Source organism: Gymnodraco acuticeps, unplaced genomic scaffold (genome assembly GCF_902827175.1).
Source record: "Gymnodraco acuticeps unplaced genomic scaffold, fGymAcu1.1, whole genome shotgun sequence".
In the NCBI taxonomy this organism is placed as follows: Eukaryota; Metazoa; Chordata; class Actinopteri; order Perciformes; family Bathydraconidae; genus Gymnodraco; species Gymnodraco acuticeps.
In genome coordinates, this window is record NW_022992351.1 from 1,372,934 (window position 1) to 1,395,740 (window position 22,807).

Genomic DNA, 22,807 nt, shown 5'->3' on the forward strand with positions numbered 1-22,807 from the left:
AATCTGCAAAATGTCTTCTTCCTATCTATTGTTCTCTTTTCCAGTTCAACAGCTAAACCTAATTACCTAAGGTGTTTCTATTATTTTGTCCAACACTTATTTTCAGAGGGTAAGAAAAATAACAGAAACACCTCAAAAGTGACACAAACATCCTCCAAAACTGAACGTTATAAATATAATGAAGGTAGGATTGTTGCATTAGATTTATCTAGGTATCAGTAATAAACTGGCAATTGAGTGTATATGTATATTTTGGTCAAATTATAAAAAACTATTACTATTTAATTACTTCTGCAGTTAAACTTGATCTACTGTTATACTCAAAAGTATACAATTGGCAAATAAGGGCATTAACAATAAGGACTAAACATCAAATGACACGTTCCCAAAACCTTGCATTTCGCCTGGAGGTGGTGATGCATAAAACAGTGAAATGCAAGGCTTTGGGAATGCTTGTTAGGACAACTTTGTAACACTTATATTGCAGCAGTACCAATAAAAATAGCCATTATTATTACAGTTACAGTAAAATGGTCAACAAGCTCTTTAAATCGCTCAGCAATAATTGAGCTGAATGTGCCTGAAGTAACAAACACCTCTCAGCTCTGTGACAAATAACACAGAGCTGAGTTCATGTGACTGAATGTGGGATATTTTCAGAGCCTGATGACCAAATAGCTGTTCAGCACAGCGCGGATGACAGTTAGCAAAGACAAAACATGGCGGACGTTGTTGACAAGTAAGGGTGAATGAACACTGGACAACATGCAACACATAATAGGAGGAGTGAGGATGATGATAAAGATGACCTTAAGATTCACAAGGGGGCATTTCAAATCTACAAATATGTTCTCAAAGACTTGGTGGAAAAGAAAAAAAAAGGGAATTCATGTTTTAATGGCTGTTGGGGCAAATCATATTGTATTCCAGTCTTTAATGGTCTTGTTTTCTAACGTGTGTGTTGTAAAGCAAATTTCAGTGCTGTGAAGCTTTCTCTTTTTTTTTATGTTTTGTGCATAAAAGCTCGAGCTGAAGCAGCTGACATCACTGTAGCAGCACACAGGAGCCGGAGGGCCAAGCAGGCCGGGACTAAGCCAGGCTACCTTCCTTACCCTCTCATAGGAGTGGGAAATACTGTCATTAATCTTCTTTTCAGCTGGAGGTGGTAGAATAAACAGTGGTGGTTGAGGAAAGAAGAGTCACATGTTAGCAGGAAACCAACACCAAACAAGTTAGTTTCATGGAACAGGCATTGTTGATTAAATTAGCCAAACCTCTTTGAGCGACCATTTTATATCCAGTTAAATTAAAGAAATATGCCATAATAATGCACAGCCTTTTACATTCGTCATGCAAGAAGCTCTCATTAAATAATTGTATCATAGTAATGGCTGGTTGTACTCATTTTTATCAATATATTTTTTTCACACACAAAAATATATTGACCCTGTACAACTTTTTTTCCAATGGTGCTTCAGGCAAAGAGGTTTGGCTGACTCCTATCACCTGACGCCTGATAGGAGTCCTTTAAACAGAAACAACCAAATGACGGCCCAAGTTAGTTCACAGTAGTTATAGTGGTGAGGGTGAGGTTGGGGAGGTGACAGGGATCATGCTGCATGCACAGTGGGTCATGAGGCGTACGAGAGACCCCTGGACAACCTTGGCATTAGGGGGAGGGGCTAGCAGTTGGCGTCGTCACAGAGGTTGGCTTCACAGAAGAACCGTGAGCCGCGTTTAGCAGTGCGCGCTGTGAAGGGCACACTCTTCAGTACTGGGGGAGGAGGGGGGGGAGAGAAAACATGTCACACCTGAGACACTGCCCTTCATGGGGGACAAACACTGGATCTCCTTTAGGTTTCTTTCAGGGGTCCGTAACAAACCTGTGACATTTCTGTATGTCGCACAGATCTGTAGAAACACACCTGGTAAAACCCTTAGGAGGTATTTAATAGGATTAGGGACAACACTTTACTATAAGTCGCCCTATTTTGTAAAAAAATAGACATGTTACAAAAACAGCTGTAATTATATTAAATAAGTCTTCATAGAAGAAACTATAGTCCCTGATAAATACTACATTAATGAACACTTAAACATGTCCTTATATTTACATACGACAACATTACATTATGTTATAAAACATTTATCAAATACTTGCTAAAAAAGGGTACTTAATGTAAAGTGTTATCAGATAAGGGGCACCGAGGATATCTTTGAAAGGTATCATTTGCGAAATAAGCTGTTAACAGCTTAAATAGTAGTAGGATATAAGCATTATTAACTATTACAATAACATTAATGCAACATTTATATTATTTTAAGCACTGATCCTAACAAAACATTAGTCAGTTAAGGTGTTATCCTGAGGCTGTACAGTAGATGTGTCTTTCTTCTTTACATTAAAGCTCAGATATGTGGGAATCCAGTATTATCCACGGTCTGTGTCTCAGTTCCTATAAACAGAAACTGTTATTTGAATAATAAAAATCACTTAAACTACACATGACTTAAATAATGATACTGTAAATAATGATTCTGCAGACTAAATGTAATGTTCATTTGGAATCAAACTGCCCGTCTGACTATCTACATGTTGAGGCTCGAAAGCTTTAGTGCAGTGCATTTCTAAGCCGGGAGTGACCGGAGGCTGCTGTGCTGCTCTGGGCTCCAGATGTGCTGCTCTGGGCTCCAGATGTGCTGCTCTGGGCTCCAGATGTGCTGCTCTGGGCTCCAGATGTGCTGCTCTGGGCTCCAGATGTGCTGGTGTCTGGACTACGTAGCACAAGGTGCATTTCAAAGGAGCTGAGCAGTGAATGACCACAGTCATCCTCGACCTGGGACCGGGGCTGCTGGCCCCCACATGGGGTCTTTTTAGGGTGTTGTCTGTCCCACCTGTGATGATGTCCTCTATGGTGCCATCCTTGCCCTCATACACGGGCCGGTGGTCTTTGGCCTGCCGCTTGCGCAGCTCTGCGATCAGCTCGTGCTGCTGCTGCCTCTTCTTCTGGGACTGGACCTGGATCAGCGGAGGAGAGGATATTTGTCCAGTTTACTTTATTTAGCTCTGAGTAAACATTTGACTATTCTGCTCTGTTGCACTTTGACTGTACCTTGGGCTCTTGCTGCTTCGCCTCCTGAGCCAGTAACTTTTCTCTCATTGCTTCCTCCTGCTTTTTCCTCTGCTCGTTTTCTGCCACTGCATTCTGGTGAGAAGAGAAAAACATGATCAATACATCTGTGTGGCCCGAAAATGTATGAAAAACAGGACAACATTTCAACTAAGACTTTTGATTACATTTTCATAATGCTTTACTATGAATTTATTACATTTTATATTCAAAATACTGAACTATGATTTGTTTAACATGACATTTTTCATATTTAAAACAACTATACGATTTATTCAATAAAGTCTTATTTTTGAATATAATATGACCTTTTTCATTATATTTTTCTAAATACTACATATGTCTTCTTTTATGATATTTTTGACATACTGTATTATACTAAGTGTTTTTTTCGTGTTTTTTTCAACATACTATAATATCGTTTTTATGATATTTTTGACATTTACTATGATTTTTTTAATATGCCATTATTTGTTGTTTTTCCTATTAATTTTGAAACAACTGCTACAAAGTTTTTTACACACACATACACACACACACACACACACACACACACACACACACACACACACAGAAAAATCCTTGTGTTGCACGTTTCCTTAAGCAGATCCCATAAATCGAGACTGAGAACAATCTCAGGAAGTGTGTTTTGTGGTGGGGCAGGGCGAGGCAGGGGTAAAGGGGGAAGAGGGAAGGGGGGGGGCAGTCTAAACACCACAGCTGCAGCTCTGGAGTCAGACCCAGCTGGCCTTTCCTGTTATTTGGCCTCCGACTATACGCCACGTCCTGTGTCGCAGAGGCCTCCAGCGGTCTGCCCTGCTCTCAACGAGACTGACAGCCTCCGAGCGCTAAACCAGGAAACCACTGGTCTGACCTGCACCCTGTCAATGAGGAAAGATACATAGATGCTGCTTGGTGTCCTCACCTTGTAGGCCTTGATAAAGCGCACAAACACGGGGAAGAACACCGAGGGCGGAGTCGTCTTGGCACTCTCTCCGAAGTAATTCACCACATTGTTGAAGGCTTCCTAGAATCGGGAAGGACAGTGCCAGAGTGGAAGCATTGTATGTAAACACTGTCGAGTCATGATTGTTTGTGTGTTAGAGGTCACACCTGGGGTAAAGTTAGCTTTTCTTTCTTGTATTCTTTTTGAGGTGAGGCGGTAGGACTGTGTTGTTTACCTCTGCTGTCTTGGCGTCTTTCTGTAGCTTGTCCAGCTGTGTGTCGTGGGCCTGGATGAAGCCTTTCAGCACCGCATGGTCATGGAGACTGCACTCTCTCCGGATCAGGTCCATGCCTTTCCCCAGCTCTCGGACATCAATCAGCACATTTTCCAGGGATACTTTGAACGCAGTCCATAGGGAATTTGTTTTATTTACAGCAAAATAAAAATAAAATCCAATATAAAAATAGGATGAGAAATGAAACTGTCTTGTTATCTGAACGTGGACTTGTAGGATTTCTTTACCTTTTTTTTTTTTACTTTATTATCCCTGGAAAAGGGTGTATGTATACATACTGTATGTATATATATAATTTTGTTTATCTCTGTGAGTATTTAATTAAGGAATTATAATTGTTTTCTTTATCCTGCTAATTTTGTTTGTTTTTTCGGATGTATAAACGGTCTAATTGTTGAAATAGTAGAATAAATACATTTTAAAAAACAACAATATATGGACGCGATTTGATGTAAATGTGAAGATACCATAACTGACATTACTATTCACTTATAAGGAATTGACGGATCTCACCTGCTGCAGCTTTATCCACATAGTTCAGTTCATTGTGGAAGTTAGCCAGTTCAGGGTACTTCTCTTTCAAAATGAGACTTATGTAGTGGAGCAACGTCATCTTTCTGTCTGTAGACTTAGTGTCCAGCAGCTGTGTGCCAAGAAGAAAAGGAAAATCAGTGAGAGCACTGCACATATGAACTGTGAAATGAACTTGCTATTTTTAGTAAGGGAAAAAACTAAGCACTAGGAAAATGTCTCCAAATTCTGCTACCTATTACTCACCAGATCAAGACTTTGTAATTTGAAGCCATAAACGCAGCCTCGCTTGTCGCTGTTCATGTAGTTTCCCAAGGCTAAGATGATCTACAAGTAAACCAAAAAGAATAAATGAACATGCACTGAGAATACCAACTCTGCTGCAAAAAAACTACTAGTCAAATAAACATTTCTTACCTCAAGCACTCTTTTTAACTTTGGTGCGGATTTGACTGATCCAGAGGCAGCAATGACTGCATTGAGCTGCGGTGTGAGCATGTTAAGGTTTTCAGAAAAGTTCCCAACAAAGGTGATGATGTTCATTCTCTGCGTGAGCCTCTCAATCTTGCTGAATAACAACATGAAGCGATCTTCCTCTGTCAGCTGGTCGAGTGGACGCCGCTCCCGCTCGTACTGACGCATCACCTTCACCTCCGTCTCCGTGGGCAGGAATCGCATCAGGCACTCCACAAAATCGACGGGTAAGGCCTTGAGGTCAAACCTGAGTGAGGATAACATGTATTTAAACTGTTTTCTATCTGGTCTATAGCTCAAAATGTATTTCAATATAGGGTAAAGTGCATACTTCTCTATTGATTTGCAGATCTCCTCTGAGGGCTTGTTAGCCTTCCGCAGTGTGATGGCTAAGTTCTTGGAGCGATTAGCGTCAAGAAGGCTGATCTTGTTTACCGCCTTCTGGGCTACTTTGCTCTTCGTGCAGGAAAATTCCACAATTGGACCCTGGGCTCTGGTCTTAAACAGCTCCTCAAACCTCTCCAGATCCAGCTCCTGCAGAGGGACAGTTATTTACAACATTTATTAAAAGGTCCCAACCCATTTGCTCTAATAGCTTCTTCATATGAGCTTCTAGTATTTTCTGTTAAATATTGAACAGGTATGGTTCATTTCACACAAGCAATATCTGTATTTTTGTTTTTCTTTGTGCACTTCTCATCTGTTTGGGCGGGGCATATTGCAAAGAGGTGATGTCATGTATTTCAACGCACCAATCAGGATTGATCTAATTTACCTGAGCTTTTGATTGTAAACGATACATAAGAATATTCTTTGTCAAGACTTTAAGTCATGGGTTTTCAGGATCTTTTTAGTTATTTGATTTGCTTGAAATACCTCCATCACACGTTCATCATCAATCTCGTTGAAGACTGTGCCATTGATCTGATTGGGCTTTAAGGCCGTCCAGTTGAACACAGGCAGGCGGAACTTGGTCTTGATGGGCTTCTTGATTCTGATAGCTATAGAAAAAATGTATAGGAAAGTGTCATCTCAGTTACTTGCGGTGGAATAGAAAGCACATGTATACATAAGTATTGGTATTGGCTCTCACCTGAAAGACCCAAACTCAGGATAACTGATGGAGAAGTGCCTGGCAGAGGAGGAGCGGGAGGAGGTGGCGGGACGGGTGCACCATGGCCTGTAAAAAAAACAATTATTAATACACTTTTCACCGGAACACTTGAAAAAAACCTGTTTAGAATTGTATTCATTTATTTATTTGTTTCATTGTGTTGTTTCTTTTAATCTTGATTATAACTTTAATTTTCTGTGTCTTAATTCTTTTTAGTTCTCCTTATTTTTAACCTTCTGCAAAAGAGATTTTTTTTCATCATGAAGCCTTTTCCTGCTTAGATAAAGTTGCAAAAGGAGCTGAACACTGCTGTCAATACTGTTCATCCTGTGCTATTCTGCTTGCACCCTCACACACAAAGGAAACAACTTGTATTTCCCTTTCCTGTCTGGGGTAGAAACACACTGCTGTGACCTATCACCTGGCATGTCACGAATCAACAACGAAGGGGAACTGAAAATAGACATCCTCTGAGGGACTTCAGTCCACTTTCACATATATGTGTCACCCGACATAACCACTGTGCGTCATGGTCTGTCACCTGAAGCAGAGGGAAGAGGAGGAGGAGGCGGTGGAGGTGGAGGAGGGGGTGGAGGTGCTTCACTGGCTGGGGGTAAACTTGTGTCTAGTCCTGGTTGGATTAACCCAGCTGTTGAACCCAAAGAGAGTTGACCAATGTCTCCCAGTGGGATCCCGAGGCCACTTGTCCCAACACCACCCCCGACAACCAGAGGCTCAATGGCAATGTCTCCGTCAGCCTTCTTGTGCAGGCGGATGGTGCCTTGCTGTTCCAGCTCCAGAAGTCGCCTCTCGATGTTGACGTGCCTCTGAGAAGCGGCGTCCTTCTCCTTGATCATCCTCCTCAGGGTGGTGACCTGGGTGTTGGTCGACTCGTACGTCTCCTGGAGAGTCACCAGGGGGCGATAAAGAGCGGAAACACAATGACTTTACATGCCAAAGAAACATCCTGTTTCCTGCTGACCTAAATTGCAATCACAGCAATTTAGCTACAAGCATCTATACAGATCTCTGCTGACACACAATGAAGGGAAGCCTTTCTGGAGAGACACAGGCTAAGAAATATGACATCAGTAAGACTGCCAACTTACCCGTATTGCATGCAGGTCCTTTTCTTTCTGAAGCACCACCTTCTCCAGATCAGCCACTTTCATCATTGTTTCATTCTCAATCTCCAGCAGCTTCTCCGTGACCTGGGCGAGAAGACGGAGAGAACAACAACAGAGAGATGAGAGGAGGTGAATTCAAGAATCGATCCAGAGCATTGGCATCTTTCCCAGTTCAACTCCCTCCCACTCCCTCCCCTAGACACTGTGCATCATCAATAAGAAATAAGATATATTCAGCAGAATGACACAGCATGAGCATGACACAGCTTTCAGTTTTGTTTTTGGACAGATTACACATGTTGCATAGGAATCCCCAAAGATTCCTCACTCTCGTCCTCCCCCATCATTCCTGACCCCTGAGAAATGAGTTTGTTATGAAATTCCTCAAGTGATGTCAGATCTGCCCACAACCGTTATGAGAAGGTCTTTGCATAGCAGCGTGGGATACGAAGGCCACTGCCCAGAAAGAATGAGCCAAAACTAGAACAATATTAAGCTTGTTTCACACGCAGTGTTTTCCAGCATTCTCCACCCCGTCATTATTCCAAACCACTTGTGAAATGCAAACACTGAGTAGATGTTTTAATCACCACGTAGAAACACACAAGTTAAGTACATGGCTGGTGAACCACAACAATGTCATAAAGGAGAGCTGTGTTGGTGGTCCAGGCTGGGGGGTGCACTCACATGGGACAGGTGCTCCTCCAGTTCGTCCACCTTCTCCAGAGCGGCATTCTTTGTCTCCGCATCTTCCAGCAGACCACCCACGTCAAACACGTTATCCAGGTAGGCCTGGATCTGCACCGACAGCTTGTCACTCTCCGTATGCTTGCTTTTCTGAAACGAGGCAGAATAAATCAGCATTAAAGATACTCTTCAGCTAATGTGTGAATAGGCTTCACCTGGGGATTGCCTTTTTCAAGGTAAGGTACGTTTATTTATATAACACAGAGGCAATTCAAATTGCTTTATCATCATCATTAACACTTAATAAGAAGACAAAAGAAAGGAACACAATAAATAAACATAATGGAATAAAAACCATGCATAAAAGAGATACAGAGTAGATTAAAAATAACATTGTAAATACAGTAGGTGCTAAAAGAAGTGAAAAGACTTGTAATGTGTAATGTGTTTAGACCTCAGGGTTTCTGGAAGTTTGTTCCATTTGTGGGGTGCATAAAAACTAAAACCCATCATCCCAACCTCACCTCCAGGTAATCATCCAGTCCCAGCTTGGTGAATTCATACTGCAGATGGACTCTGAAGTTCATGTCCTCCACTGAGTGGACCACGATGTTGATGAACTGCATGCAAGCAACCTGGACCAAGGACACGGACAGATTTAGATGCAAATATATTTAAGTGGATAGATGGATGGACATGCATTCACATTAAAAATAATACTCATTGATAAAACAGAGCTTATCTTACCATGTAGTCGATGTTTCCCTCCTCACAGCGGAAGTAATCCATCAGTCTCTCAAAGCGATGCTTCTCCTTACACACCTGAAATTCATAAGATGTGGAAATAAAGAGGTGGTATTTTTATTCATTCAATAACAAAACACTAACATGCAGAGAAAGGTCAAAGTAAGTTTTTTTTTTTTATCCTTCAATTAGGATGGTTTGCCTTCTTTTTACTATTTAGAATATATCACCTATTCTCCTTGTCAGTGAGATCACACATCTCTATATTATGAGGTGTGAGTTTTTCACATATGCCTTGAATTGATGCAATAAAAGTTTTAAATATTTGATCAAACCAACCATCAGAGGTCCTCAGAAGTCCTTTATGTATCTACTGTATTATAATAAGACATGCCAAAACATAATACAGTAGTTTTCTATGATGAAACACATTCCAGATTCAAACAAGAGCTTAGCTGTATATAAACAGAGGATAGCTTCCTCCTTTTGCAACAACAACCTCTTCTAATTCATGGGAAGTGAAGCCAGGGAAAGATAAAGACATGGGACACATTTATTTTAGCCAAATTCTTACACAAAAATGCACTGAAGGAGACCGAAAAACAAACACTGCTTTCTCTACTCTTTTTTGTCATTACTGTACAAATAATTTCTGGCTAACTAGAAATGGTAGTAGTCCCGGTCATTATACTTGATTACAGTACAGATGTGGTTGAGTAGGTAGCCTGCTTGAGATATTTACAAAACCTGTCTGATTGAATTAATGTCTCATTTAGAAAAATACCACTACAGAAACACCATTTTGTTTTGACTGGTCGGTTGATTAGCTCGTGTCTCTCTGGGGCTTTTTGACTGCGAGGTAATTGTCTTGTTCCGGAGTTTAGATGAGTGTGAGGCAGAAACCGAGAGGCTAAGCAAACCTTTGTGGTCCACCGGCTCCCATCGGGGAGTAGATCCTTATCATTGTTCAAGGTTGGCTCACATCTGGTGTCCTAATGAGACTAATGACCTCGGACAGGCCACCGTAGAGCTTTGCTTGCACCCCCAGTCGACATGAAATCTACCAGAGCTGCTCTACTTTCATCCCATTACACTGCTCCTTTATGCCCCCATGCACACCAGTGATGTGGGAACTGCTGGCAATTTAACTAATGTCAGCTTAAATTGTTTTTCTTTGTGCATTCAATTCTCACAGGGTAAGCCATATTGCCACCAAAAAGTAAAAGTGCAACTTGTTATGGTTCAAGTTGAATTAAAACATTGCTTTGGGCACCTCTTTGAAGTTGTCAAACGCTGAGAGGATGATCTCGTGACCTCCTCGGACGAGACAGACCGCAGCCAGCAGCTCGAGGACCAAGGCTTTTGTCCTGGAATTACAGGAGACACGCGTTAAAACATAACTGGATAAGAGTAATACTCAAAACACTTATTCTCTCAAATTAATAGGTGAAAAATAAAATGTTTTATGCTATCTCAACAGAAAAATGTACGTCTTCAGAACGTAAATACTGGAATTCCCAGGAGCAGAAATCCATAATCCATACTGAAGTCTGAAGCAAGGGCACGTCTTTATAGTTTTTTAAGTGTTTACGCTCCAATCCTTCATTATGAAGTGATCAGCCTTAGCGGTTTACCACTAATCTCTCTTTAGTAAACATTCCTTTAACAGTGTGTATATACGCCTCTGATCCCAAGCTTCAGAGAGAAGCTGAGCCCCATGGAGAATGAGAGGCATATCATATGAACTGGCTGTAGGGTTCCCCCTATTGTTTGACCCAGCCCTGCGTCCATGGAGACGGGGGGGCCTCAGTTCTTACCGTGAGTTCTTATTGTTCAAGCTGAGAGCAATTTCATTGACTGCGTGTGCGTGAGACATGACCATATTGAAGCCATACTGCATGAAGAAGAGAGAGAGAACAGGATGTGGTCAGAAAACCTAAGATCGTATTTAGCAGTTGATTGCACAGGAAACAGATAATGCTCTCGTTTATAACAGATATCTGTGTCTCATGGTGTGCGGTGGCGTTACCTGGTAATTCATGATTGCTCTCAAGCACATGATGCACACGTGCACGTCATCTTTTTGGCTCACCAGGCGGGAGTTCTTGATAGTTTTGCTGGTGGAAACCGTGCCATAGCTGCAACGAATGTCAAAAGTTAATATCTGGTAGTGATTCAGTTATCAAACTTAGTGTTTATGGTAAATAAGATGTTTAACCACAGCTTGTTTCTTTCATCTGCAGAGTTTATCTGGTGTTCATATAACTCTTGTTTGAAGTGTGTCACGTAGGAAGAAGCAGAGAGAGAAAATTACAGAGAACAAAGTCTGACAGAAAAAACTTAGATTGCTTTTTTTTTGTTTTGAGGTCACAGATGCATGATGGGAAATGCCTAGTTTCCTTGCTGCTGTCAACAGACCAAGGTCTCTGCACACAGACAGCTGTAATGCAACTGCACTACTCAGTCATCCCCATGTGCTATAACCTTTCTTGTTCCGTTTATAAATGGCTTTACAGTATGTGGTGACCCAGCGTTTCTGAATCATATACGTACAGCCTATGTGATACATAGAGTTATACTAATACAGATTCAGAAGTAATCTTAACAGTATAAAGGCTGAAGTTTCCTTCTGAAATATTTTTCTTTGTAATCACACTTCACATCTTGTGTCTCTTTATCTCCTGTCTGTGTGTGGTTGAATAATGAAGAACACAACTGTCCAGCATATGCTGCAGCTCACAGCTGCCTCTCATTTGAAGACAGTGCGGACGCACATCTGGACAGATGAGGGAGGAGAGAGATCCATAATGCAAAGATTTTAGTATCTATGTCTGATACAGTTCTTCATCTGATTGAGTTTGTGCAGAGCCTTGAGGTGAGGAGAGAGGTCAGCAGACTCATTAACCATTCAGGCAGCGTCCTGCAACAAAACAGCACCAAGACAACTGGCTGGCATGTTAATACATAGCATTAAAGATTAGCAGAGCGAGGCAATACCAGGGATAGGTAACAGCGGGGAAGCTTTAGCAGTACGTACCGGAGGACAGACTGGCGGGCGGAGCGCACCAGGGTGTTGCAGAAGGGCTGGGTGCTGTTGTGGTGCAGATCCTCTATGGACCTGCTCCAAGATTTAGCCTTGTCCAAGAAGCCTTCCTCCCCATTTTCCAGGCCCTCAAAATCCAACCTGAGCCACATACAGACAGATAGACAAGCCAGCACAGAGGCGAAGGGGGGGGGGGGGAGATGAGAGGCACGGGGGAGGTTAGGTCAGCAAGGCAGCTTGGAGAGCCAGGGGTTATCACAAGGACTGTCATCGAGCTGCATGATAACGCTCAGCACACAGACTCTGTCCCATTCAGGCAGGGTATAGCTCAGCACCACACCACATAGCATCTACCCAGATATGCATTCAGTTTGCCGGGTAAACCAAAAGGCATACAACCCATCCAAAGAGTGCGACTTGCAAAAAGCACATTTTTAGATGCACAAGCAGTTTATTACAGGCTCTAGAGGACATGATGCCAACCCTAGTTGTTTTGGAAGCTTTTTTGGGCTATATGAGAGAAGTGTGTGTGTTTGTATAAAGTGTGTTTTTATAATGTACTCACATGACAGTACACTGGGCAAAGGAGAGGTACTCCACCAGGACGTCAAGACCTCTGTTCTCATCATTGAGGAACTCCCTGACCCACCTGTGACGCACGGGAACAGAGAGGAGTTAACAGGGCAGCAAATCAAGAACACACCCTTATCCTTTTAGGACAGGACAACATTTTACACTATTATTTTTGATGGATCGTAGTATAACAACATAGAGGTAAAATAGTGATTGGTGTAATTTTCTAAGATCCACAAACGTTTTCTGATTTTTCTTTCAAAAAAGATTCAATAGCAATTTCACTAAACGATTAGCTTGTAGCAATGTCACCATTTCCCAATGACTCAGCAATGATTCGGTAAGTATAGTGTTACCATAACTGATCAAAATAATGAAAACTACAAGAATAGGATCCTAGTTGTAATAAAGTGGAATTATGCTTTAAGGCAGCTCTGAGGGGGGTCTGCCCTCCCCGGAGTGAAGGGTCTTGGCAGGAATGTCGTGGAAAGTAAACCAGAGCAAGGCTTCAGATTTCCTCCACATTTAACTCTTTTTTTGGAGAGAGAAACAACTCCAAACAAAGGAATTCCCATTGCGATGAGAGGAAGAATGTGGAGGGCATATGGCTGAGGGAGTGGGGCTCAGGTCAAACCCCTGACAGTCAACAGTATTTAGTCTGCCTCCCCCACGGACCCCCTTCACCTCCTCCCCACTTCTTCAGAGAACTACAGTGGGGGGGACAGGATTGGGGTAAAAGGTTCTTAAAATAGTCTTGGATAGCTGGTTAGGATGACAGGAAAGCAATCAAGAGCCTTGAAGTAGCAGAAGGAGGGAGGGAGGAAGGGAAGGAAAGGGAAAAGGGGTGAGGAGAAGAACTAAGGAAAGCAAACAAAGCAGTAAGAAGATTGGGTGCAGGAGGGAAGAAAGGGGGGGTGGACAAGAAGGCGGGCTTGATCATCAGTTTCCTGTCTACCACCACCCCTCCCTCTCCTTTCTCCCTCCTTCCCTCTGACCCCTTCCTCTCTCCCTCCCTTCACTTCTCTCCAACCAGTTGCTATTTCAGATTTTCTTGGCAATTTCTGGAATAACACATCAGAACGGGCTCAGGATTCAGACACACACAATAAAGCAGCATCTGCTAAATCCCATCCACCGAAAAGCTTCTAAAAAATAGTTTCCTTGCCTGTGAGTCTTTCTGGGAAACGCATTGAAACAGACCTTTATTGATGAGGCCTAATAGGATATGAGTTCAACTTGGAGCTCAGTGAATACTATGAAAAATCAAAGCCTCTTTTACAGGCTACTCTCTGATGAGAATTCAGAGGCAAGTCACAGCAGCACATTTTTAACATGAAAGTATCTGTGTGATTCATATCATCAAGTCAAGGATCACGTCTGCAACAATGAAGATAAAGAAAGGCTTTACATAACATCCACAAACACAGTGGGTGTGTATTGAACTGCGCAGTATTGAATGTCTCTGACAAAATATGACAACACAATAGAAAAGGATTGTTTGCTTTAAAATGTGAGAAATGTGTAAACATGAAAGTATCCTTGTGTGTGTTTTTGTGCCTTGTTCAGTATTGGTCCACCAGGCTTCCTGTCCCTCTGGCACACACAACAAAGCTTCCTGCTCAACACTATGGGGGAGTGGACAAGGCAGCACAATGGCTACCATCTGGGCATTATGAGGAGAAGCTCTATGAAGTGGAGCTGTAGAGCTTGGCAAGTTAAAACAATGGGGGATATCTGGGCACCAGCAAGAGCTCTGGGTCCCTGCAGCAGCACGAGCACAGAAAGGACTATTCTTTACCAGGGGAAAATGTGGTTTCCTTGAGCTGTGTGCACCATTAAAGAGATCTGTGTAATTTACGGGGAGAGACAGGTAATGATTACCCAATGTGGTTGGTCCTCAGTGAGATCTCCAGCTCCCTCAGGACTTTTGTAGACTCCTGCACCCGTCTGCGAAACTTCTGCAACACATAATGAAGGAGAAATGTAATTGAACATGTACTCAAACAGAGATATGAGTATCCCAGAGGTCTGGTTCCCTCACGTTTTCTACAGCCCCAAAAAATTTTTTAAATATGCAAACGTGTAGTCTTCAGCCCCACAAAAGACAGTGTCTGACTTTAGGTGCATATGTAAACACACTGTGATCTGTACAATTGTTCGAGTTCTCTTTAATGTGGACACTGAATTTAAAAGGTCATCGGTACTTTCCCACCTTTCGTGTGACTCCAGGGTCTAAGTATCCTCGTAGCTTCTGGATGTAGGTGTGAGGCGGATTCTTCACCTGAAATCTCTCCTGAGGATACACAACAGAGTAAGCATTGTAGTGAGCAGTTATATAAAGGCATTGTGATGGTGCAGCATGAGTAAAGGGATAACAGCAGGTGTGTGTACACTACAGTGTGAGCGCTGGTTTTGTTGTTCATGAATAAGAGTTTATGAATGCACCTGGTCGCAGATCAGGTCCCACTTCTTGTCGTTGTCGTATTGTCTGAGGAGCCGTGCTTTGTCTGGAGGCAAGTTCATAGAATTCTGAAAATGAAAATAATGTAAGCGTTAGTTTCATTAATAACCACACATTTCCCTTTTTCAGTTTATTTGACTGTGTGTCAGATATGGGTCTTTACAGGCCTTTGGCGCCTGACATTTTTTAGGGACACCATGACCTCACTTCCTGTGTTGACACTCAGCATCCTGCCGCAGGAGATGAGCTGCATCTCCCCTGCAAACTCAAGTCTCGGTATCGCTCAGGCTTTTAATCACAACAAGCCACCCGTCAGATAATCCAGTCGTAAAACACTTGAACGCCACGCGAGACCTCCTGAGGCAGCCACTTTACTGCGGCTCAAATTAAACCCTAAATGCTCTAATTTGTGTTTGGAGACCAACCAACGTAAGCACTTTATGTCCTCTTGACAACAGTAAAAAAAGAACACAAACGATATGAAACCGTCTTTGACTAATCACTTCCTCGCCTGAGCCAAGATCTTGTAAACAGCGGTTGATGCGGGAATCTTAAAAATGAGGAAGCCCAACAATATGAAGGAGCTTCCCCTGAAACTGATCACCTCAGCGATTATTTTTCACGAGACATGAGGGATTGTTTGAACTTGGAACCGTCATTTACCCCCCGCATCAAATGAACCCGGCCTCAAACGTCCTGTCAGCTTGACCTTTAACCTGCAGCTATAACTCAGCCTCTCGTGTAAAACACAGCACCCTGTTAACCCATCTCAGGCAAGATGTGATGCTCACACTAGCTTCTTTCCACTGGTGGAGGTTTGGATGGATGGAAAATTACATATTCCTGTTCCAATGACAACAACGCAGTCAGTGGTGAGGGTGGAAAATCACATGTGACTATTTTTAAAATAGGTTTTCCACATCAGGACCACATTGTTCACTGTATCAGCACATCACGAGTCATGTTGTCAGAGACTGAGGACACTGAGGTGAAGAAAATGGTGATTCTGTGATTCTGTATTTCCTGACAAATGACTCCTCTGCCAAGGAGGTTAAGTTGTTAGTTTGTCAGCAGGATTACAAAAAATGTCTTGCTCAATTTCATGAAACTTGGTGAAAGAGTGTAACGTTTTCGACCAGACACAAATCATTGGATGCATAAACAGATTATTATGTAACATTAACATTGCAAGGAATGGGACTGCAAGGCAGACTTATTAATACATCAAACCTATTTAAACTGTTGTTGCCCTTCAAAATGTGAAAATGCAATGCCTGACAGAGCTTAAACTGTAGAGTAGTACATTGCAGAGATTTTGCATAGGGGCCTTTGACATAACCTGATTTATAAATCCCTTGCAAGAGAAAAGACATGCATACCAGATGTCAAGTATTACAGGAGAAATATGTCTGTTTATAGTAGTAGTTTATTGAAGTACATTTTTTCTCTCGTCTGACCCCAAAGCGGCTTTCTCTTCCTTCGTCTTTCCTGGGAGAAATATACGAAATGATCTTTAGGAAAGTCATACTAGGAAATGAAGAGTAGTTTCTCCTAGGGCTGCTCGATTATGGCAAAAATCATAATCTCCATTATTTGGGTCAATAATTGATATCACGATTATTAAAAACGATTATTCATTTACTTTGAAAACATCAATTTATTGAAAAAAGAAAAAAGTGTAGTATGTTTTTAACAGTTGATTACCCTGAAATTTAAGTATAATTCAATTGAAAAACCAATAAAAAAATATATATATTTTATTTTAAATAAATAATAATAAAAGCAATAATAAAAATAATCGTTTTATTTCGATTATGTTGTTTTCATAATCGTTGCAAGCCAAAATCGTAATTGTGATTAAAATACGATTAATTGAGCAGCCCTGGTTTCTCCCTTATGTTTGTCTCTGAGTATTTTTATCCTAGAGTGGACGCTACTGTAGTCATCATTTATCACTGATAAGTTGTGCTAGTACAGTAATTAGTAACTTCTGATTGGTGATCAAAAGAAACAGAAATATTTGAAAAAGAAAACACATATTAAGAGCTTTTACTTTTTCATTTAGGACTCAATGAATTATAACTCATTAAATAATGTATGGATAGAGATCTTTAGGATTTACTGTAGAGCTAAAACGATGAGTTGATTCATTTATGAGTTGATTTCCAAACAACACATTTAGCAACTATCGTGAAAATGGACTATGGTTTCATTTCTTTCAAGTAATGAGTACAAATATGTGCTGGTTGCAGCTTTTCAGATGTGCAGTTTGCATGATGTTCCCTGTGTCAAATAAGGCATTCAAAGACATCATCTTAGGCTCTGGGAACCAATGGCCGAATGTTTTATTGACAAAGAAACTAATGAATAAATCAAAAGAGATTCATCAGTATTACAAATTATAAATTGCAGCAGCTCTTAGTAACTGTATCTAGGAATATAAAGTTTCACCTGAGCCCACTGAGAATTAAGGGATTGCCCATTAGGCTAAGTCATAATGAAATAATGACTTTAAAGTACCAATAGCACTAGGTGGATATCTTTAAACTACTCCAGATTTTCTTTCTCTTGAATTGATTTAAATACCTGGGTGGTAAATGAAAAAATAAGCCCAGATATCTGCTCCAGCATCTGTCCAGGCCCAAAGCCTCGTACGATTTGTTTTCTTGCTCAGTCATGCATACTAAAGTAGAACTGCGGGGCAAACAGGCAAAGAGCAAGGCCTCCTTTTGTCGTCATTTTATTCAGAATGACTGGAAAACATGCAGACCAGGCGGACGCAGATGTTCATCCATATAGACAAAAGGAGCAAAATTAAGTCAAAACCTGCCGACTGTTATTGGATTTAGAGTTTTGACAACATGAATTAAAAGTGAAAGAAGTGTAGCATTTCAGTTAGCGATCAGTAAATGGGTCATTCCAGAATTGGAGGACATTTCATGTCCCCCATATAAAAAATCTAATAATCCATGCCCAAAATGCTAAAACATGCACTTGTTGTGTTAAACGTTTGTCTTGAGACAAAATGTATATAAACTTGACAACTTGCATGTCAAATATAACATTTAAAATAGGGATTTTACTTACTTTTTTTGGTATTATTCTATTGATATATGTCTCTTGTAATGGTAAAATCAATTTGTTAAATCATAAACATATTTTAAATAACAGTAATTTTGCACAGAAGGTGTGTCCCTCAACATGCGTTCAACCCTGTTACCCAAACCTTTTTAGATTGGCACAGGAAGTGAAAAAACTGTAAATCAGATGACACAGTGGAAATGACATCAGCAAGCCATGTGCTAGTGCCATGGGTAGACCACAACTAAGTCCTCTCTTTTATTTTCATATTTTTACAATCTTTTCAGTCTTAAAAGAGTGTGGCACTCTGACCCACTCAACCCTGTTACTGATATTATCAGAATAAAGCATATTCATTTCAAAGTTATCTTTCTTGCATTAGATATCCAAGTGTGTCCTTGCCTTGAAAGTAGCATTACATGCTACATCTAGCAATAATTCCTGAGGTTAAAGCTCAAATTAGCATTGATTTTCAACCCTGTTACTATAATTAGAGTAACAGGGGTAATTCTTCATTGGAAAATATACATTTGATGCCTAGCTGGGAAAATCACTTTTTTTGATGGTTTATTATCTGTTTTTCCTAAATACATAAAAAGAAATTATAAAATAAAAGGTTAATTTTTCAAAAATGTTGGTGTCTAAATTGTCCTCCAATTCTGGAATGACCCAAATGCAATATTCGAGCCATGAGGACACATATAACACTTTAATATTTGGTATAAAGGTTAGTCTCTGTCAGTTGGAGCCTGAGGTAATGTCAACAAATACAGGTGGGTCCGGAGCAGATGTGATGAGCTACAAATGTTACAGGTATTAAAGTTTTCCTGGGATGACAGAGGGGGTAGATAAGAGGGGATGTTTCCTTTCTGACTTGATTTGGGTAATTTGAGCCAAGTAACCCAATTAAACTAATTTAATTTCACTTTCTCCTACAGTGATATAATCTTGCCCTTCCTGTGTTCATAAGAAGCTCAAAGAAGTAGCTTCAGTGGGGGAGAGGGAGCTGCAGTACTTCTTCTGCCCATATAAGGGGTAAAATACTGCAGAAATGCCAACAATGTTTGTGGTTCATATGTTGCCATGTTGCCCACATATGCTCTCCTCCAGCAAGGCTTTTCTTGTTTAACCTGAGACTGGCTTGACAAGAGATTCAATGTGGCGCTTTGTTATGATTTGGTGCTGTGCCATTCCCATCCTTTGACATTTGAGCTATTTTTTTCCACATAGAAATGTGCTAACAATGGCTGGTGGGCAGGGTCAGCGTATGCCCCCTGGTGCTGTGTGGAGCAAAATCCGGCTAACACAACACCAGCACACTGCACAACCAGATGAACTGGTTCTATTATCACCACCATCTACCCAATCAGGAGGGACCCATTGTGAGCCAGAACTGGAGGCAGAGTTTCCAAACAGAGAAAAAAACCTTCCATTGTATTAACCTTTATCATAGTTTACTTGTTTGAAAACAATATTAACTTTGTTCGCTTTGTAAATAGAGATCTCTAGCACACAGTGAACAAATATTAATGGAGGAAGAAATATGTAGGCTAATAATGAATACAATAAGGTTGAAAATTGATCAAAATTCATTGAGATTGATTTATTTGTTTTTCGAGATATAAGACGTGGTTTTGAGAAGCAATGATGACACCAACACAGACTAAATAATGTGATAATTGTGAAAAAAATTAAGTATTTACCATTTAACTGATAGAAGAATGTGATCCAGTACAAGAAAAATAACAGGTAAATAACCCCAAAAAGTTCAATATTTTGGACAAACAAGTACACAAAATGGGTTTTGGGTAGATGTAGTTTGTGTAGGAGAATGAACTAGGTGTAACACCGCCCAACAGAGAGATATCTGAGCTGTGTACTAAGGAAGACGGAGGCTTTAAAGACTCAAAAGTTAAAGTCGTTGAGGGGGTCGGGTTGCAGGTTAAGGAGACTGAGGAGTCCAGGAGAGCCATCAGGGACTCAGCAGAGCGGACCGACCCCCACAACCGAGGGTGGGGGGATGCTGCAGAGCCCACGGTCACCTCAGACATCAGTCAACAGAGCATCTGCCCTGAACTAGACAGCTTCCTAATCCAAACTGATTTACAATTAGCCTTGACTTAAGTTTATGACTAGAAACTCCAACCAGAGGCTCCCAGAGAGACAAATGGAAAAGAGTGACGGCATGTTTCCTCCTGATCTTTTTCACAGCTTCACCCTTTCAGTCAGGATAAGACATAACACTACCTCAATCTAAATGACAATTTGTTTAACAGCCGTCAGCCTGTGCTTTTTTTGTGGTCACTAGTTGCTAAAGTTGTTCAAAAGGTTTTTACCAGTCATGCAATAGAAGGCTTTTTGATAAATGTAAATGCTTTTGGTTTTGTTTGACTTCAAAATCCTGGAAGCGAAAGCTAAATGAACTTTTTGACAAGTATTCACTCTGTATTATATTGTGAATGTCTTTATCTTTGGAGGTCTGACAATGATGATGATTGTGAAATTGTGTTTTTTTCGTTTTGTTAAAAAAAGGAATTGTGCCTTGAACCTGTGGTTAATGCCCATCTAAGCAGATGCATTAAATATGATTCTCTTTTTTGAGAGTGGATTGGAAACTCCAGAGTTTTGTTTTCTACTTTGACACAGGCCAGACTCTGTTGTCATCAGCTCAGCAGGAACGGAGTGGGAGGCTAAAGATCTCCCTATGGCCGACGAGCACAGTTCAGACATTGAGACCCAGACAGTCCTCTTTACCCCCAAATAGGCTGAGTCTGCTCATCGGGGTGGGGTCCTGGAAAAAGGGACTGGACAGGGACATAATTGATGATCACAGCCACACAAAACAAATAGAGACAAAACAACAGTACAAGATGAAAGTCTTAATATTAAAGAAATCATCTGACCTTTTGTATAGACCTTTTAGTTGAACGTTTTGAAATGTAATAGTTAATGTTATATTATTGTTACAGCTTTAGCAGATTAAGCCTAAAACAAACTACTGGAAATAAATGGATCTACTTTGACTACTAACAGATCCTGTTAGAAATGTAATCCATGCTACATTTTTCAGAGAACAATAGGTTTACATTGTGAGTGATTTCATTTGGCTGCTGACATTCCTGAGTCCAGGATAACACTCAGATATCTGGCTGCAATTTACCTTTTCGAGAACAAACAGTGTTATCATTAATGATATCAGACAAACATTCCTAACTGGTTTCGGATCTCTGGTCATTTTTATTAACCCAAACAAAAACACTGACATACAGTATATTGTTTCAAAAGCACCTCAGCTATATAGGAGACACCAACACATTTATGAACACAATTCAATTATCCAGTTAAAAAGGAAAGTATAGGACCAGTCAATGAGAGGGAAGATAAGACCGGTAGCTCTTTAATAAGGTTAGTGTCTGAAGTGGTTTGAAAAAGCCGAGCCACTGAACCCCGTCAGCCAAAAGGAGGCAAAGAAAACACTATGAATATGGGACTTGGCATGAACGTGTTTTCTTTAAGCATATTTCAGGTCCTTACAATGAAAATGAAAAAGAAAGCGATGCACCAGTTATTATGCCAGAGGTGGCTGGATACAGTTCAAGATAAATGTGTCCCTCAGGAAAAATAAGAGAAATAAATAACCGTCTCCACCCGGACAAACAGTAAGAAGAACGGAAAGGAACAAATATATATAACGAACCCCGGTTGTCTGTCAGTCACACCCACTGATGATGACTACATGAGGTGAGGCTAAATAAGCCAGATGATCTAATTACATGACATCATTCATTGCAAACAAGTGTGAATGACATTAAACCAGGTTTCATTGATGCATAATGCTGTCAGTGCTTTTGTTTGGATCTCTTTCCTTGCTAGTGAAACACAATGAGAGGAGACAGGATGAGGGGTTGTCGTCACTGGGCTTCAGGGACTTTCCTTACTCACCAGGATATCAAAGTAAAGTCAGAATTGTAATTTAATTGTTACGTGTAATGCAAGTGTCTATGTTTTTTAGCACATCCACTACAACAATGTTTTTATGTGTGAATGAACGAATTGTAGGTGTTTTTCCAGCTCCCAGGTAATCCTCGTGGAAATGAAAGTGACAGAGCAGAGTGTGAGAAAACACTGCCCACCCTTTCTTTGAGCAGATATCCGATCACCCTATCACTCTTTGCAAGGTAACTGGAACCAGGCAATCACAACAAAGCATGAGTCCCTGCACAAAGATGCTGGAAGACCAAGAGGCTACCAACTCTCCAGAAGAGACTGAGGGTGGGAGGGAGCAGAGAGGACAAGATGTTTTTCTAACAGGCGGAGAGGTACAGTTTGGATGAAGCATTACTCATCCCTGTCCGCCCCTCCTGAGGCTGGTCCTTGTTGACAAAGCAAATAGACTGAGTTAAGAGCTTGTTTATTTATATATTAGCATAACAGGTACCTAATTTACATGCAAGCGTGGAGTCAGTGAGCAGAACACAGTCTTGACATGTCAAACTCAAAGCATTTGGGTAGGTGAAAACAACGTTCAATTTCCTAACCATTTGTCAACCCTCAACCAATACACATCACAAACTCTTCTCTGTCAATGTAGTTTTATTAT

At 40.9% G+C, this 22,807-nt stretch overlaps 1 protein-coding gene across 5 annotated transcripts in view; it reads right to left on the reverse strand.

Moving 5' to 3' along the window:
• The window catches only part of fmnl3 (formin-like 3), a 32,165-nt gene that overhangs the window by 1,398 nt on the left and 7,960 nt on the right, over positions 1-22,807 (reverse strand). Inside the window, exons 2-25 of one of the 5 annotated variants that reach the window (XM_034209132.1) lie at positions 15,111-15,194; positions 14,878-14,958; positions 14,547-14,623; positions 12,658-12,741; positions 12,087-12,233; positions 11,079-11,187; positions 10,867-10,943; positions 10,323-10,416; positions 9,053-9,127; positions 8,830-8,940; positions 8,306-8,455; positions 7,601-7,702; positions 7,033-7,393; positions 6,471-6,557; positions 6,254-6,378; positions 5,709-5,911; positions 5,321-5,624; positions 5,150-5,230; positions 4,886-5,015; positions 4,313-4,473; positions 4,057-4,158; positions 3,114-3,206; positions 2,896-3,019; positions 1,113-1,156 (exon numbers count right to left, since the gene is read on the reverse strand). In XM_034209132.1, the coding sequence (XP_034065023.1) occupies positions 1,113-1,156; positions 2,896-3,019; positions 3,114-3,206; positions 4,057-4,158; positions 4,313-4,473; positions 4,886-5,015; positions 5,150-5,230; positions 5,321-5,624; positions 5,709-5,911; positions 6,254-6,378; positions 6,471-6,557; positions 7,033-7,393; positions 7,601-7,702; positions 8,306-8,455; positions 8,830-8,940; positions 9,053-9,127; positions 10,323-10,416; positions 10,867-10,943; positions 11,079-11,187; positions 12,087-12,233; positions 12,658-12,741; positions 14,547-14,623; positions 14,878-14,958; positions 15,111-15,194 (3,006 nt within the window). The other 4 variants (XM_034209131.1, XM_034209133.1, XM_034209129.1 and 1 more) reach the window with 4 other exon arrangements.